Source organism: Pseudophryne corroboree, chromosome 3 (assembly GCF_028390025.1).
Source record: "Pseudophryne corroboree isolate aPseCor3 chromosome 3, aPseCor3.hap2, whole genome shotgun sequence".
Classification (NCBI taxonomy): Eukaryota; Metazoa; Chordata; class Amphibia; order Anura; family Myobatrachidae; genus Pseudophryne; species Pseudophryne corroboree.
In genome coordinates this window covers 565,571,910-565,591,254 of record NC_086446.1, presented here as the reverse complement: position 1 = coordinate 565,591,254, position 19,345 = coordinate 565,571,910, and the positions used below count along the sequence as shown (strand labels likewise).

The 19,345-nt window shown below is 45.9% G+C and overlaps 1 protein-coding gene across 1 annotated transcript in view; it reads left to right on the top strand.

The window, feature by feature from the left end:
* Nucleotides 1-1,128: 1,128 nt before the first annotated feature.
* The window catches only part of TMC6 (transmembrane channel like 6), a 79,678-nt gene continuing 61,461 nt past the window's right edge, over nt 1,129-19,345 (top strand). The window contains exons 1-3 of the mRNA XM_063961290.1: nt 1,129-1,458; nt 1,601-1,677; nt 1,766-1,866. Of these exons, the coding sequence (XP_063817360.1) occupies nt 1,628-1,677; nt 1,766-1,866 (151 nt within the window). The 5' untranslated portion in view covers nt 1,129-1,458; nt 1,601-1,627. The remainder of the gene's footprint in view (nt 1,459-1,600; nt 1,678-1,765; nt 1,867-19,345) is intronic.

Here is a 19,345-nt window from a genome sequence, read left to right as displayed (position 1 = left end):
TTTGCTCAGTTACCTAGTGAACTTTTCTTGATAAACTGTGGTCTCAAAAACTTTGTATTGTTGCTGTTTCATAAATAGGAGTTCTGGTCCTTTCCTGCCATTCACCAGATACCTCCTACATGGTGTTCCCTCATTAAAATGTGTCATGTTTTAGAACAAATGATTGGCTTTATATACAACTAGCTGCAGTACTCGGCTCCACTCGGGTGGAAGTCGATAATAACGGAAGACAGACTTGCTGAGAGTAGTGCAGAGGACATCTTCCCACAGACCCTCGTCCACAGGCTCCTGATGACTGCTATTGAGGCATGTGCTCCTGTCGCTGCATAATGCCAGAGTCTACTGCACATGCGCAGGTCTCTGGGAACATGGCGTCTGCGCCTTGTTCCCGGGGACATCTCCAGTGCGCATGCGCAAATCACTCAGAAATGCCAGTGGCAGCCATTTTCCAAGTGATTTGTGGCCGCACTGCAGGGCTGCTGCCGTGGGACTTTGCAGGGGTAAGTATACTATATGGGTGCAGTGTGTGCGGTGTGGACCCTCCCACCGGACCTAGGGGCCCTTGTGCTGTTACTGAATTAGGCCCATAATACAATACAGTAGGATGCATCTGGGGACTGCGAACAAAGGTTTGGTAGGCCACATCCCGTCCTAAGGCTGCCTGTTCCCATCACAAAAGTGTGAAGAGCACAAGTGGAGAAGTTGCCCATAGCAACCAGTTTCAAGCTATTATATGTCAAATACATTCTAGACAATGATATAGGCTGATACAAGCAACGTCTCCACTGTCCACACTGTTTATAAGGTCTGATAAATCTCATATATTTACTTAACCAGAAAAAGAGGAATGCACAGTACCTTCATACATTATAACATGGCTGGACTTTTGCTTCATGATCAGAATGCAAAAGCTTAAAACACTATTAAAACTAAAGTTCTATCACTTTAGACAATATCCCACCTGTCTCGGCTGTATATTACGTTAATATAAAATAGCATGCAAAGTCACGTGGTACAGGTCTCCTGCGCTGTGCATCTGTTTCTGCAGCTGGCACTCTGAGTATCACCCAGCCGCCTGCAGCAGCGCCTCTCCCACCCTCACTCAGCACTGCAGCAGCAGTAGCGGCAACTGTGCACACAGCGATCACCACTGTCGCACTCGCACTGCTTCCACAGTTAGCTGGGACTGTGTGTCACCTGAGCCTGACTCTACCTGCAGGACACACCCAGCTCTCGCTGCGACTTTGCTCAGACAGGTTGAGGGGGCGGGGCTTCCGTATCCGCACAAAGCCGCCCCGGGGATCTCCTTCGGCTTCTCCACCCACACCGGAGTTCTGGTAGTAGAGCCAGGAATTATTGCCCGGAGGGGCTGGGTGTGTGATGCAGTGACGCTGGGAGAAGTGCTGCTGCTGTGTCCGGCTATAGAGGATGTTTTTGTAATGTGTAGTTGTGATCAATGTAAGTGGAGGGATCAGACCGCTTCATATAGGGATCACTGCTGGATGTGTGTCTCTCATTCTTCATTTGTCCTCAACTCTGTCCTGTCCAACTTTTCCTGAATCCAGTCTCCCTAAGCATGGGGTCTGCTGTCTTCCCTTAGGTGCATCAGCAGGATCTGGAATCCAGGATGTCCTTCACTTTCCTTGTGGACATTCCAGAGTTGCAGGAGGAGCACAGGTTAGTGACATCCTGCCCCCTGTACATGCCAGCACAGTTTCTATGACGAGTAAAGTCACCCCTTATTTCCTCTGAATCTACACTGTAGCCCTTACGATGAGCGTGAAGTGCACGATTCCTTCAGCAGCGTTATTCAAGATGCAGAGCATGAAACATTACTGGGACATCAGCAGCCTAATGGCAATACAGGTATTTGATTTTGTTTTATAAAACTAGAACATTTTCTGGGGCGCTGTGCAGTCAGTGATTGCTGAGTTGGACAAAGTGTCTGTCGCTAAAGAGACCCTAACAAAATACATACAGTATGTTGTCAAAAAGGGATGATCTATTTTGTCTTCTTAAAATAAGTACAGTGCTGTGTACTCAAAATTAATTCTGAAGTTGTTCACTGATCGCTACCATATTTCTAGAACTGTAGATCCCGCGTGCTTAGTCATTTCAATACGTGACTTGTTAGCATGTGTAATTACTACAACAAAATGTTCTTCCTGTAATCATAGGCGTGCGCAGCTAATTTTATTAGGGGGTGCACCGCAGGAGGGGCGTGTCTAGCACCACCTTTTGGGCGTGTCTAGCACCGCATTTTGGGCATGTCTAGCACCGCCCAGGGACATGTCTAGCAGTATTTTACATTCTCTCAGTAAAATCACATGGCTTAATTTAATTTCTCCCTAGTTCCTAATAATAAAGTAGATATAATACACTCCAGAGAAATAAAATGATACATAATAGTGCGACCACCGGCCGGAACTGACTGTCCGGTAAGGCATAACCTTGAGTCCTAGCTGCCGCTGCACCCTATCGCTGCTTACACTTCCCCAACCTAACCCTGACCCAGAGGCAGAACTAGAGGGTTGTGCGCCTAGGTGCATATGCACCCCTCACCTCTTGCACCCCGTAAGCACCTACAACCTAAGTTTGAGTGGGACATTCTGAAAAATACAGGAGATATAGGGGGCCGAACATTTGAGTTTTAATATAACACAAGTACAGTTTAAAATATACACATGTGCCATCACAGCCACATCTGCCTCTTTCTATGCCATAAGACTCCTCCTCTGTAAGACAACAGCATTTGTAACACATGTCCATATGCTCACCAGCTACTGACAGTAGTGCCCATTATTCACATTGTGCCACACAGTATGAGCCAAAATTCACATTACGCCACACGGTATAAGACGAAATCCACATTACGCAACACAGTATGATCCAAATTCACCTTACGCCATACAGTATGAGACGAAATTCCTTTTATGCCACATGGTATGAGCCAAAATTCACATTATGCCACACGGTATGAGCCGAAATGCACATTATGTCACACGGTGTGAGCCAAAATTCACATTATGCTACACGGTATGAGCCGAAATTGATATTATGCCACATGGTATGAGCCAAAATTCACATTTTCATACAAAGATGCACCATTGGATGCACATCGGTTGCACCATTGGACACTGTGGTTGTTCGGAATGTCCATCATAAGTAAGTTGCCTTAGCCTTTACAACTGCATATGAATTTGCAGTCTCAGGCTGCAATTGCATTTGTCTTGCCACACCATTCCCTCTCATTACATCACCCAAAACGGTCACTACCTGTCACTCACTTTACAAATAAATCCTCACTGCATCTGTTATCGCTAATCAATCTCTGTGCCGGTGCAGTGCAACTGTGAAGCATGTGCAATAGCCATAGGCGTGCGCAGCTAATTTTATTAGGGGGTGCACCGCAGGAGGGGCGTGTCTAGCACCACCTTTTGGGCGTGTCTAGCACCGCATTTTGGGCATGTCTAGCACCGCCCAGGGACATGTCTAGCAGTATTTTACATTCTCTCAGTAAAATCACATGGCTTAATTTAATTTCTCCCTAGTTCCTAATAATAAAGTAGATATAATACACTCCAGAGAAATAAAATGATACATAATAGTGCGACCACCGGCCGGAACTGACTGTCCGGTAAGGCATAACCTTGAGTCCTAGCTGCCGCTGCACCCTATCGCTGCTTACACTTCCCCAACCTAACCCTGACCCAGAGGCAGAACTAGAGGGTTGTGCGCCTAGGTGCATATGCACCCCTCACCTCTTGCACCCCGTAAGCACCTACAACCTAAGTTTGAGTGGGACATTCTGAAAAATACAGGAGATATAGGGGGCCGAACATTTGAGTTTTAATATAACACAAGTACAGTTTAAAATATACACATGTGCCATCACAGCCACATCTGCCTCTTTCTATGCCATAAGACTCCTCCTCTGTAAGACAACAGCATTTGTAACACATGTCCATATGCTCACCAGCTACTGACAGTAGTGCCCATTATTCACATTGTGCCACACAGTATGAGCCAAAATTCACATTACGCCACACGGTATAAGACGAAATCCACATTACGCAACACAGTATGATCCAAATTCACCTTACGCCATACAGTATGAGACGAAATTCCTTTTATGCCACATGGTATGAGCCAAAATTCACATTATGCCACACGGTATGAGCCGAAATGCACATTATGTCACACGGTGTGAGCCAAAATTCACATTATGCTACACGGTATGAGCCGAAATTGATATTATGCCACATGGTATGAGCCAAAATTCACATTTTGCCACACAGTATGAGCCGAAATTCATATTATGCCACACAGTATGAGCCAAATTCACATTATGCCACACAGTATGAGCCAAAATTCACATTATGCCACACGGTATGAGCCAAAATTCATATTATGCGACACAGTATGAGCCAAAATCACATTATGCCAAAGGTATGAGACACATTCATATTATGCCACACGGTATGAGCCATATTCTCATTATGCCACACGGAATGAGCTGAAATTCATATTATGCAATACAGTATGAGCCAAATTCACATTATGCCCCACATTATGAGCCAAATTCACATTATGCCACACTGTATTAGCCGAAATTCATATTATGCCACACAGTATGAGCCAAATTCACATTATGCCACACACTATGAGCCGAAATTCATATTATGCCACACAGTATGAGCCAAATTCACATTATGCCACACACTATGAGCCAAAATTCATATTATGCCACACAGTATGAGCCAAAATCACATTATTCCACACGGTATGAGCCACATTCTCATTATGCCACACAGTATGAGCCGAAATTCACATTATGTCACATGGTATGAGCCGAACTTCATATTATGCCACATGGTATGAGCAAAAATTCACATTATGCCACACAGTATGAGCCGAAATTCATATTTTGACACACAGTAGGCATAATGGTAGACAGTGGTAGAAGTAAATGACTGCAGGTCAGGTGGCACCTCGACCCCCGAGAGAGAAAGGGGGAGAGAGAGAGAGACCCCCCCAGAAGAGAGGGGTGAGGGAAAAGGAGAGAGGGAGAGAAAAGGAGGGAGAAAGAGGGGGGATAGGATACGGAGAAGGAGAGAGACAGAGGGGCCCATTTATCAAAACATATTTCCGGCTACGTCCCCGAAAAACACCCGTTTTGGGGGGTTAGCCGCAAGTATTGTTTCCCTGGTATGTATAAAGGAGGGATCACAGCAGGTATCGGAGATACCTACAGTGATCCCTCCATTTCCACCCGCAGCCGCATCCCCCATAGATTTCTATGGGGGGGATGCAATGCTGCCCAATGTACCAATTTCCGGAATGCAAAGCATGCCCAATGTACAGTATTAATATCGGGAATTCGCATTCCCGATATTGTTCCCTGCAGCTACTGCAATATTTGACTGCAGTAGCTCATTGTAGCCTACAGATCGGGGAGAGTAGATCCGGCTGGATTCCCCGAGAACCTTCTGCTAGAAATGCCTCAGTGCATCGCGGTCACCCGAAGGGATCGCATATTGCAATGCGATCCTGGGCGGTAAGATCCCGTCCAGATCACATTCAATATGTAATCCATGATAAATGGGCCCCATAGAAAGAGAGGGAGGGAGAGAGAGAGGAGAGAGACATATCTCTATATGGATATCTAGGTGGAGGGAGAGAGGGAGAGTGGGGGAGAGAGGGGGGGGGGGGGAGAGAGGGAAAGATAGGGAGAGGGGGGACGAGAGAGGGGAAGGGAAAGATATTTATATTATTTATAAGCAGTTTCTTATATAGCGCAGCATTTTACATTGCGCATTCAATTAGATAGGGAGAGAGAGAGATTTAATGAGAATGGAAATATAGTGAAAATATTCTGGCACTTACCACACTGTCTCTGTGTCACTTGCCTCATGAGTGTGGAGGGTACCCACAGCTGCTGTGTGGAATTGGCAGTCTTGCAGTCTGTGCATGGTTGCCTCCTCCTGCGGCTCTTCTGTAAGGGGCCCTACACATTTGACGGTGCGCCGCCGAGGTGCCCGACGGCCGAAACGGCCGACGAGCGACCCGGCGGCGGGGGGGCAGTGACGGGGGGAGTGAAGTTTCTTCACTCCCCCCGTCACGCGGCTGCATTGAAGTGCAGGCAAATATGGACGAGATCGTCCATATTGGCCTGCATGCACAGCCGACGGGGGACCAGCGATGAACGAGCGCGGGACCGCGCATCGTTCATCGCTGGAGCCTCCACACTGAAAGATATGAACGAGTTCTCGTTCATTTATGAACGAGATCGTTCATATCTTTCAGAAAATCGGCTAGTGTGTAGGGCCTATAACTGTTCCAGCCGGGAGCAGTGTTACTAATGCTCCTCATGGATCATGTATGGCTGCTACAGCAGAGATAGAACGGGGCGGGGGTCAGAACCTCGGGGCCCCTCAGAACACGGGTGTACTCTTTGCACCCCTATTTTTTTGGGTCTGCTGACACACACAAACACATACACACACTCTAATACACACTGTCAAATACACGGACACAGAAACCTTACCTTCTCCTTCCTGGCTGGGCTTCATGGGATGGCTGCTGTTAGATATCCACCTGCACCAGCAGGAGAAGGCAGGGCTGCACACAGATCGTCGAGCCCAGGGAAAGTTGGGGGTGTGGCCTAATCACGGACCCCCGTGGCCACGCCCACTTTTAGAGAAAACCCTTCCAGATCAACATGAACTGCCTATCCGGGCCAGAGGGAGAGGAGGTGCACGGGCACGGCACCTCAGTCAGTGCAGACAGAGCAGCAAGCTGGGCTCGGCGGCGGACCACAGCGATCACTACTCCGCTGTGCTGGAGACAGCGTGGCGTGTGGGGGGTGCCGCACATTAGGGGGTGCCTGTGCGCACCAGGCACCCCCCGTACGCACGCCTATGCCTGTAATTATTTAAATATGATATATATCATCTTTACCAGGGCCACAACTAAGGGGTTTAATTACTGCCTTGCCCCGGGTGATATAAATCCTAGTTTGGGCCCTGTCTTTACGCAAAGGGTATATTTTGTCTACATTCATAATGTCAACAGGAGAATGCTGACATGCAGCATGTCGTCACGCAGCCTAACCCTAACCCTCTGCTCCTTTTTTTATGTCAACACGGTGACTACATCCATTACTCAACATAAGCTGAGACTGTATAATAGAAGTCAATAAATGTAAAATTCACAAACATGTAGACTAAAATATTGGTTCCAATTATTATGTGGCATTCTTACAAGAGTGTCCCCATACACCTGTACTTTCTGTATTGGGCGAGATGCACGGCACAACTCAGACACTGCACGGGTATGGGACTCTAGGTCAACACCCATTGGTCGACAGTGGATAGGTCGACACGGCCATTAGGTCAAGATGAAAAAAGGTCGACATTCGTTTTTTGTTTTTTGGTGTCGTTTTCTCCGTCAAGTGACCGGGAACCCCAGTTAGTGCACCGCGTTCCCTTGCATGGCGAGCTTCGCTCGCCATGCTGTGGGCAAGGTGCCTGGCTCTGCTGCCACTGCGCTTGATACAGGTTACCATTCCCAATCGTAGTCCATGTGGATCGTAAAGTGTGAAAAAGTCCCCCCTCCCCCAAAAAAAGTGAAAAACTCATATCGACTTTTTTTCATGTCGACCTTGTTCATGTCGACCTAATGACCGTATCGACCTATTTCTAGTGTCGACCTAATGGGCTTCGACCTAATTGGTGTTGACCTAGAGTTCGGATACCCACTCCGCTATGGGTAGCAATTCCCATATTTTTTTTTTCCTGAATTTTACTTTATTTGCATTATACCTGCATAAAAAGTCACAGCTCTGAAATTCATGGGTAAAAATTCTGCAGATGCAAGTTTTTCCTATTCATTTAGGAAATCTGCTTTAAATTAATGTAGGTCTCAATGGGAGTTAACACAGGTTTTAGTTCGCAGTCCCTCTGTAGGTGAAAAGTAGGGAACATTTTTATTTTAGGATAAAAATGTTGGTGCACCATCATTTGGCCAATAATTGTAATTTTTCAGTCCATTTTCTGCAAAAAGTTTTAAAATGGGTTTAATTATGTGGGACATGTGTTTTGGGATGTTGGGAAAGTGGTTTTTGAAGTTGTAGATGGGATTGACAGTGTTTTCCCAATAATTTTAAACTCGTTTAAAAAAACGTTAAACATCAAGTTTCAAACACCTATGTACCCCCAAAGAACACTTTTTTTTTTTACAGTAATGTTTCCATTGTTCAAAAAGGTAAAATCAGCCATTTGACACCTTTTTAAGAATCTAAAATACTTTGCTTATGGCCATTAATAGCCTTCTATAATATTAACCACTCTGTATATAATATTATCTATTTATATAGTATTATCCACTATATCCAGTATTTACCACTTTTCTGGGGTTCGGTGAGCTTTCCCTTTGTCATGCACTTCCCCTGGTTGTGCACTGCAGAATTACCACAATAATAATTCTCCAATTGAATAGCTTGGGTCACAGCAGCGCACATTCTGAAATTAGCCAGCGATATGTGCGCTAAGTACACCTGCAGTAAGATATTACGTTACCATGGCAAGCTGAATTGAGACCCTTCGTGTACCGGGCATGTAGGATTAGTAAAGGAAAAAGTATGAAGTTGCAGAAAAAGAACAACTATGCGCGGTGCAATGCATGCCGCTGCTTACACGTACCAGTCCTCTGTGTTTTGCTTGTTTAACCAGGTTAGCATCTGAATCGCACACAGCATCTGCATGCAGTGCCAGTGCCCAGGGTACATGTGCATTGTACTTTTGTATCATTAGTGATGCAAAAAAATGCATATTTTGTACAAAAGTATTTGTCAGGAGGCATGGCGCTCCAAATGGGACTGTTTTGCACAATTTGAGTATTGGTGTGTACATGGCCGGTGCTAGGGTGTTGACCGCCCTCCTGCAAACTATACATTTGCGCCCTACCTCTAATACTTTACAAGAGGATGGCGCATGTCGCAAAAAGGGGTGTGGTCTCACAAGGAAGAGGTGTGGTCACACAATAGTACCCACGTTACAAATTGCTCTACACAGTAGTACAATCTATTCACATTACCCTGCACATAATGCCTCTGATTCATATTACAGCACTTAGTAGTATCCCTTAGTGACGTTCCGACACACAGTAGTGCCTCTTATTCACATTATGCTACATAGTAGAACCCCTTATCATGTTACGCTATACAATAGACAATAGTGTCCCTTATACACAAGGCCCACAGTAGTAGTTCCGCTTGTACACATACTGGCCGCAGGGAGGTTGAGTGGGGGGGGGGGGGGAGAGGAGAGCAGAGAGTATGCAATGAGGCAGGGGACATGGGCATATGGGCACACAGGAGCATGCCAAGACAGAGACCCGCATCTCCCTGCCACCGCTCACCTACATTGAGCCCCTCCTAGTATGGGCTCTCTGGTGGTGGCTGCTGCTGTTCTTCGGGCGGGAGTATGAGGACACCCTGCTGCACAAATGGTGTTCCTGCTCCAAAATTGAGATGTTCTGGAAGTAGGCTCATGGCTTAATATGTAATACGCTACCAACATAGTTTTTGCATCTCAAACAAAACCTACTCCTACCCTTTCACTACCTTACCCTTACTAACAGCCCCTTATTTACCCCCTCTATTATAAAAAGCGTTGCTTGCTAGATGTTTCCTCAACCTTATTGTTCCCACGATTGTCTATGTATCTGACCTTATTTATGCTATTAGCCTTTGACTCTTGGTGCATAAGGAGTGTTTTACATATCTTGGTAATCCCAGGCTGGCTGCTGCAGGCTTGGGGTAGGTGCTGAGCGGGAGCCATTGATCAGCAAATACGTGTAGGCAGGGGCAGTCAGAGCTCAGCACTGTTAGGAGTCTCCCTCTCTCTAGCTGCTGCTTCCTGCTGCCACGCTCCTCTCCCAGTCATGCGGCTCCCGGGCAGGGGGTATCAGAGCTGAGCTTCGATCGTGGCAGGCCAGCTGGCCCGGCGGAGGAGGGAGTGAGGGTCACTTAAATGCTGACAACGGGACCTGCTTCCAGTAAGGAAGCGCTGCTCTCCACGCTGCTGCTGGTGCTGCTGCTTGTCATACAGTTTGACAAGCGCAGCTGCAGCAACAGTGGACACATCCGCAAGGTAGCAGAGTGTCTCTCCAGCCTGGCGCCTCCCTGCAAAAGCATGCCTTTGCTGAGCGGGTTGCGCTGGTCCTGGGTGTGTGTGACACCTGTATGTGCTGGATAATGGTTTTACAGTGTATGAGTTCATCTTAATTCACAACTGTCTGTGATGAGCCTTCGTTCTTGTGTCACAAAAATAAATCCTGTTTTGTAGTCTTCATCTGGCATAAAGTGCTCACATGTGTTTGCTGTGGAAAAAACAATGCAAATGAAATAAAAACAAACAAAAATAAATAAATCACAGCTTAACATTCCACAACCAAATTCCTATTGTTTTTTTGTTTTTTGTTGTTGGTTTTTTTTTTGGTTCACAAGTGCTTCTAAAATCTACTATACACCAGTGGTTCCCATACTCTGCTATATCACGGTGCCACAGGGGTACACTTATTAAAGCCCAATTTTAATCAAACTAAACCGATGTTGTGTTTCAGGGGCTAAATCGCCCATTTACTAATAATTAAAAATCTATATAAAAATAGTCTGTTAGTAAATGTGCAACATAGATTTAAAATCGACCTTTAGTAAATTTACCCCCTTTAAAGTATCAGCATTGTAAATGTTGATTTACTTACAGGACTAAAAGCAACACTTTAAAAAGACATTCAATACACTTTAAATGGAGCCGCTGCGGCCGCTGTAATCAATCCTTAGCTTACGTACTTTTTACCCAGTTTGCGTACAAAGCCCCGTACCGTGTACTCACTTTGCGTACAAATGCTGCGATGGTCGTACAAAGTACACGCGGTGCGTACACACACACAGACACACCGTGAGCACTTTGCAGCTACACGTGTGACTAGATTACACATATATAACACTAGCAGGGAAAGAGAGACACGACACCAATTTGTATTTCAAAGACTATGTTGGGATCTGACCCACCAACGGTTCTTTACTAGCAGGGGGTTACAATAACAACAATACAATAGAATAAGAAAATGGCTACAGTCAATGGTACATACGTTTTGGTTTCGCCTGTGCTTCCCGGTCCGGTCCTCAATCATCAAGGTTGATGATCTTCAGAGACTGAGAGAGTGACCTGGCCTGTAGCTGGCTATTTATACATTTGTCCAAAACCTAACACAGTGGGAACTGTAATCTCTTTATCCATTGGACACAGGGACGGTCATTTACAGTACAGGAGTGGTCATAGGTCAGTTTGAATAGGTGGGCGATGTCTGTTCCAGGTGCACTTGCAAATGGTCTCCTCTGGGTTCCCGCCGCATATCAAGTGTACAGTGAATACAGTTAATAGTTATATTCTGCTCCTGTGCATAACTATTCTCAGGAGCGTGCGATCTTCTGCAAACTAACACCGGAATATTGCTCTTAAAATACCCTACAGCTGGATACCAAACACCACCTTATAACCTAGTTCTGTCCCCTCCTATCCTGTAAAGGTGAATCCCTTTGTTCTTGTACCATTTAAACATGTGTAACTTGCTGGTGTGGTGCAGGGAGACTATGGGGTATATGCAATTCACGGCGAATCGCGGCAAATTATCGCCGTTTTTAAATTCGACACAATTCGACAGGTGAATTCTGGCAGGTGGCTGCCGGAATTCACCATATTCAATGCAAAACGGATTCGACAGTCCCGCGGGCGAAAATCGGCCGATTTGGCGGATTTTGCCGCGATTTTAAAAAACGGGAAAAAACGGGAAAAAGCCTGAAAAAAAAAATGGCGTGGGGTCCCCCCTCCAAAGCATAACCAGCCTCGGGCTCTTCGAGCTGGTCCTGGTTCTAAAAATGCGGGGAAAAATTGGGCAGGGATCCCCCGTATTTTTAAAACCAGCACCGGGCTCTGCGCCTGGTGCTGGTGCCAAAAATACGGGGGACAAAAAGAGTAGGGGTCCCCCCGTATTTTTAACACCAGCATCGGGCTCCACTAGCTGGACAGATAATGCCACAGCCGGGGGTCACTTTTATGCCGTGCCCTGCGGCCGTGGCATTCACTACCCAACTAGTCACCCCTGGCCGGGGTACCCTGGGGGAGTGGGGACCCCTTCAATCAAGGGGTCCCCCCCCCAGCCACCCAAGGGCCAGGGGTGAAGCCCGAGGCTGTCCCCCCCCCCCCCATCCAATGGGCTGCGGATGGGGGGGCTGATAGCCTTTTGTGATAATAAAAAGATATTGTTTTTTCCAGTAGTACTACAAGTCCCAGCAAGCCTCCCCCGCAAGCTGGTACTTGGAGAACCACAAGTACCAGCATGCGGGAGAAAAACGGGCCCGCTGGTACCTGTAGTACTACTGGGAAAAAAATACCCAAATAAAAACAGTACACAGACACCTTGATAGTAAAACTTTATTACACACTACCGACACACACATACTTACCTATGTTGACACGCCGACTGCCACGGTCTCCGACGATCCGAGGGTACCTGTGAAAAAATTATACTCACCTTCCAGCGTCCGGAGGTACATCCGCGTCCAGATATAAATCCACGTACTTGTTAAAAAAACAAACCGAACACCCGCTCCATGCCGTATTGAAAGGGGTCCCATGCTTTCACATCAGACCCCTTTCTCCCGAATGCCGGGACATCACGTGACTCCTGTCACTGAAGTCCCTTCAGCCAATCAGGAAGCGCTACTTCCGTGGCGCTCACCTGATTGGCTGTGCGCTGTCTGTGCTGTGACAGCGCATCGCAAAGCCGCTCCATTAGTTTCAATGGTGGGAACTTTGCTGTCTGCGGTGGGGTTACCCGCGGTCAGCCGCTGACCGGCGGGTGACCTCACCGCTAGCCGCTAAATTCCCACCATTGAATATAATGGACGGGGCTGTGCGATGCGCTGTCTGAGTTCAGACAGCGCAGAGCCAATCAGGTGAGCGCAACGAAGTTGCGCTTCCTGATTGGCTTTAGAGACCTTTGTGTGACAGCTGTCACTGACAGGTCTCATTCGTGGAAAGGGGTCTCATGTGTCAGCATGGGACCCCTTTCAGTCCGGTGGCCCGTGTGTTCGTTTTCTTTTTTTGCCAAGTACGTGGATGTATCTCTGGACCATGGCTGAGGTGAGTATATTGATCTTTTATTTTCAGGTATCCGTGGATTCTACATGGAGAAGAGGACCGATGTCGGCGTGTGAACTTAGGTAAGTATGTGTGTGTCGACGTATGAAATAAAGTTTTACTGTCACGGTGTGTGTGTCCTGTTTTTATTTGGGTATTTTTTTCCAGTAGTACTACAGGTACCAGCGGGCCCGTTTTTCTCCCGCATGCTGGTACTTGTGGTTCTCCAAGTACCAGCTTGCGGGGGAGGCTTGCTGGGACTTGTAGTACTGCTGGAAAAAACAATATTCTTTTCATTATCACAAAAGGCTATCAGCCCCCCCATCCGCAGCCCATTGGATGGGGGGGGGCAGCCTCGGGCTTCACCCCTGGCCCTTGGGTGGCTGGGGGGGGGACCCCTTGATTGAAGGGGTCCCCACTCCCCCAGGGTACCCCGGCCAGGGGTGACTAGTTGGATATTTAATGCCACGGCCGCAGGGCACGGCATAAAAGTGACCCCCGACTGTGGCATTATCTGTCCAGCTAGTGGAGCCCGATGCTGGTGTGAAAAATACGGGGGACCCCTGCTCGTTTTGTCCCCCGTATTTTTTGCACCAGGCGCAGAGCCCGGTGCTGGTTTTAAAAATACGGGGGATCCCCTGTCAATTTTTTCCCCGCATTTTTAGAACCAGGACCAGCTCGAAGAGCCCGAGGCTGGTTATGCTTTGGAGGGGGGACCCCACGCCATTTTTTTAAAGGATTTTACCGTTCCAGCAATAAAAAAAATAAATAAAAAAAATTATATTTTAAAAAATATATAAATAATATTTGTGCCTCCAAAAAAAAAAAAAAATTACCTAATCCCTTCTAATATAAATAGATATGCTATTCCTAAAAATAAAAAAACGCCAAAAAAAACATGTTTACATTTTTTTTTATTTTCACCCTCCAAAGTGTGGCGGATTGAAAATGACGAATTTGCTGTCTAAAAGCACTGCTGTCGAATTTCCAAACTTGAATTGAATATGGTTTTGTCGAATTGCAGCACTTGTATCATTGCAGAAAAGTCGAATTTGCAAAAATTCGAATTTCAAAAAGTCGAATTTTGAAAGTCCGTTTTTTGGTCGGAAAGCACTGAATTGCATAGGCGAATTTTTTTTTGGGGCGAAAATGACCCGAAATTCGACAATTTCGGGAATTCGACCGCAATTGCATATACCCCTAAGTGTACATTGTGCACTATTTGGATTAAATATGTAATGTGTTTTTATGGATTTTCCATGTGATTTACAAACACTACCGTAATTACTCATACCACGCGCTAATACGCAGGACCGCGGGAGCGACCATACGCAAATTGTGAATATGCGCACGCACGGCAGAACAAGTACGCGCACGGAGGCCATCTGTGTGTAGTTTGTACGTGATGTGTGTACTGCAATATTTTTCGACTTCGACAGTCCACCCTTTGGCAGTCATCAATAACTGCCACGGACTAATCAATAAACAGAAAAATATTACCTATACAATATATACAGAAGATGATCGGGGGAGAGTTGTAGGTAGGAAATGTATGACCTAGTGGGATAGTAAAAGCATGTATGTATGAATCAATGTCTGAGGGGCATGTATCATCGTGCCGTATATGTTCTAAATAAGCTTCGAGGTATTGCGAAGTAGACATTAAATCCTTCTCATTCCATATTAAGGGTCTGTAAACGGGCAAACAAACACCTCCGAGCTCTTTTCGGCTTCTTATTCCAACAAATGGGGAGCAGATTTAGTTGATGATACATGGAGGGGGAACATATGTGAATGCTACTATATGTGTATAACACCTGTCGACTATGTGTGCTATTAACGAGGTTGCAGAGATGAATAGAAGACACACACATATATATATATATATATATATATATATATATATATATATATATATATAAAAAAAATACATTCACATAAACATTTTGGGCAGGGTTGACGTCTTTTCCGGTTGGATGTATCTGGGCAGAGGGGGAGACAGAGAAAAACGGGTGAAAGAAACAGGCCATGAAATTAATTTTTACACACCTTATCATATCACAGTTTCTATTGAGGGGTCATAAATTAAATCTGTTGCTGTAACAGTGCCCTCGCTCCTTAGACTCATCAAATTTGTGCTGTGCTTGCGCCGCGTTAGAATTCGAACACACCTAAATATCAGACCAATAATTATGATGACTCCCATTATACAAAGGAGAAACTTCCCCACACTCATAATAACATTCTGTGCACACTCTACTAACCCTGAGAACCATTTGCGTGGATTCAACCATGAGACCCAGCCGGTCAGTTCATTACCCACAGTCGCTAAGGTAAGGTTGTGCTTCCTCTTGAACTCCCACTTCAACTGTAAGAGCTCGTCCATCTTCTGATAGATGATCTCCGTGGGGTCGTCAGTGCTGTTCGTAATATATGTACAGCACTTTACACCATATTGAGTTGCCAGAGTAACACAGTACCCACCTGTCACTGCTGTAACATAATTAAGGGCCATTCTGTGCTGAATCAGTTCCTTGTAGGCTTGTAACTCCCTTCCCGTATACCTGAAGGTGTCATCATACATCTCAGTGATATTGTCTATCAAGTTCGCTAGCGCATGGATGTACCTATAATTTATAGTTCCTCTGGCAGTACGGGTGATATCTAATGCAAGAAGGAACTGAATCCCGGTGGATTCATGGATCAAATCAGAGGCTACGTGCTCTGTCCTATCTATGAGGGGTCTCTTGATGATGTGTTCATAGTGGGTATGAGTATAAGGAGTCTGAGCACTGCGGTGAACGTCTTTCATTTTATCGTGGGTTATGGTCATGACCTCTGGTAGTACCCTTCCAATGTAACACAATCCCTCAGAGCTCGGAGCAAGCCACTTGTACGATTTCCTCCCACATATGAAATAGGCATCATCTGGGAGAACATAGGGGACAAAATGTAACATCACCATGTTGCAAGCTTTCCAGGTAAAGAAACCAATCCCTAGTTCTCTCATTTGCTCAGTACAAGTATCGGGCTGGATGATATGAGCACAATACCCTGACGATACTTTTCCAACCCACATGGTCTTGCTTCCACGTGTATACCTATACCGAAAATACCTCCCACTGTTGGCTATCTGGCGTACAAGTTCAGAGTCAATAGGAATCCTATCAGCTCTGTGTGAAAAAGTAATTGTCTGGTTATTCCAAGTCACTTTCCAATTTCCGGGTTTTCGGTAATTGGAAATATTGAAACAAAACAGGGACCTATCTATGTTGTACTGGTGGAGCTTCAAGCTAGGGGGCCTAGAGATATTGAATTTCTTGTCCACCGGTCTCCCACCCCGTAATTCGAGTACCTCATCTATTGCTAAAGGGTATGGTACTAATCCTGACTTACTCTGTCCTTGAGGTACCTGTGAGCACACCCAACATTCTGTCTGGTTTAAGACCTTACCCACTAATTTATTATTATTATCCTTTATTTATATGGCGCCACAAGGGTTCCGCAGCGCCCAATTACAGAATACATAAACAAATAATCAAGCAGGAAAACAGCAACTTACAGTTGATGACCGTATAGGACAAGTACAGGGTAAATAAACATAGTTACATCAGCAGATGACACTGGAATAAGTATCAGGTGGCAGAAGACTGCTGGATGTGGTGCAGTTGAAGATTATTAAAGTAAGAAAGGATAAGCACATGAGGGAAGAGGGCCCTGCTCATGAGAGATTACATTCTAAAGGGGAGGGGTAGACAGACAGGGGTGACACAGATGGGGTACATAGAGAGCGTAGAACAGAGGGTTAGGATGAGATTTGGCTGGGTTTGGTGAAGAAGTGGGTCTTGAGAGATCGTTTTGAAGTTTTGTATGAGTGGTAATCGCTCAACGGATGTCGGTCCATGTCGATATTAATGTTGGACTGACATCTCTGGACGCACCCATCTTCAACTAGATTCTCACAATTCCTACAAATACAATATTCATCAGACAATAACCCTTCACATTGCCTCCGAGCTCCATGACTACCAGAGCGCTTACTGATACCAGCCTTTAATCGAGTGATGTGCTGCTCCTGAGATCCTACAAATTCGTACTCACCATCAGAACCCATTCCAGATCCCCGCTCGACCTCTCTGGGACCCTCACCAAAACAAATTGTCCTGATTAAAAACAGAATTAATAGTAGAACCCGAAACGCAGTCTCTTGTGTTAGATCCATTTCATTAGGGGAAAGAAGGAAAATGAGGAGAACAGAAAGGAAAATGCAGGGGGGTGGGGGGGGTGTAAAAAAAAGAAAATGGTGTGATAACCGCCTTGGTCTTTTTGCTCTCCGTGCTCAGGTGCCTTTCAACAACCCTGCCTCTCAACTTTCCCGGCACAAACACACTAGTGATACAAGGTTCTCTTCACCTTGCTCTTTGTCACGAGTTCTCTCCGGGTCAGCGACCTTCTTGCAATGGGACGAGTGGACCCAAGTCTCTCTTTCGGCGACCTTTAGTGCTGTCGTGCTGGTTAACAAGACTTGGTATGGTCCTTCCCACCTGTCTATGAGGCAACCTGAGCGTAAGAGATTTAGAATCATCACATAATCCCCAGGCTTAATGTCATGACAATTACTGTTTGGTAGGTCAGGAATCACCAACTTTAGATTTCTTTGTTGATTTCTCAGCTGCCGGCTCACCCTAACCAAATATTTCACAGTTATTTCATTATTGCATTTCAAATCATTCTGGGGTCTATCATTACATGAGGTTGTCGACCAAAAAGAATTTCAAAGGGTGATAAGTTAAGCGGAGACCTGGGAGTGGTTCTGATGCTGTACAACACTAGTGGCAAAACTTCTGGCCACAGCAATCCAGTTTCAGCCATCACTTTGCTCAGCTTGTTCTTAATAGTGCTGTTCACTCTCTCTACCTTTGCACTCGCCTGTGGCCGGTACGGAGTATGCAGCTTGCTATTAATTCCTATCAGTTTGCACATGACCTGAAAGACTTCACCTGTAAAATGGGTACCCCTATCACTTTCAATCATTCTAGGGATAGGGATACCATATCTACACACAAATTCCTGCACAATTTTCTTTGCAGTGAACGTAGCAGTATTTGTGGCAGCAGGGAACGCTTCTACCCAGTTGGAAAACACATCAATACATACTAACACATATTTCAAATTCCTACAGGGTGGTAACTGTATGAAGTCGATTTGTATTACCTGAAAAGGTCCGTCTGTCGGAGGGATAGGGGATGGCTCTGTTGGTATTGTCTTACCAATATTCTTCCTCAAGCAAGTAAAACATGTCATTGCTCTCTTACCTGCATGAGAAGAGAATCCTGGTGCACACCAGTAGGCTCTTACCAGCTTGCACATACCCTCTTTGCCCAGATGAGTCAGACCATGTGGTGCCTCAGCTAGACTTGGAAGATATGCTCTGGGGGCCACTGGCTTACCGTGTCCACCTGTCCAAAGTCCTGAGGACTCCTGACCATACCCCTTCGATTTCCAGACCGCCTTTTCCTGTAGGGAACACACATTTTGCATTTCAATTAGCTGTTGTGTGTTGACCGTGTTAAATGTCATCAGTGATGTGATGTTCGTCTGTATGAGGGTACTTGCTGCTGATTTAGCAGCTTCGTCTGCCCGGCTGTTACCAAGTGAAATTGGGTCTTGGTTGTAAGTGTGTGCTTTGCACTTGATAACAGCCACTCTGGTTCCTGTATTGCTGTCAAAAGCCTTTTGATGTGGGACGCATGCGCTACAGGTGTGACAGCTGCCGTCATGAAATTTCTGAGGCGCCACAGGGCGCTAAAATCATGCACCACTCCAAAGGCATACCTAGAGTCTGTGTATATATTAGCTGACTTACCCTTGGCCAATTCACATGCTCTGGTTAGGGCGACCAGCTCAGCAACTTGTGCTGAGTGCGGTGGGCCAAGGGGTTCAGCTTCTATGATACCTTCATCATCTACAACTGCATATCCGGTACACAAGTCTCCCGATTTCGTCTGTCTGTGGCAACTACCGTCAGTGTAGAAGGTAAAGTCTTCTCCTTCCAGTGGGTTGTCACTGATGTCGGGTCTCGCAGTAAAAGTTTGGTTCAGGTATTCCATACAATCATGCATATCAGTATCTGCACT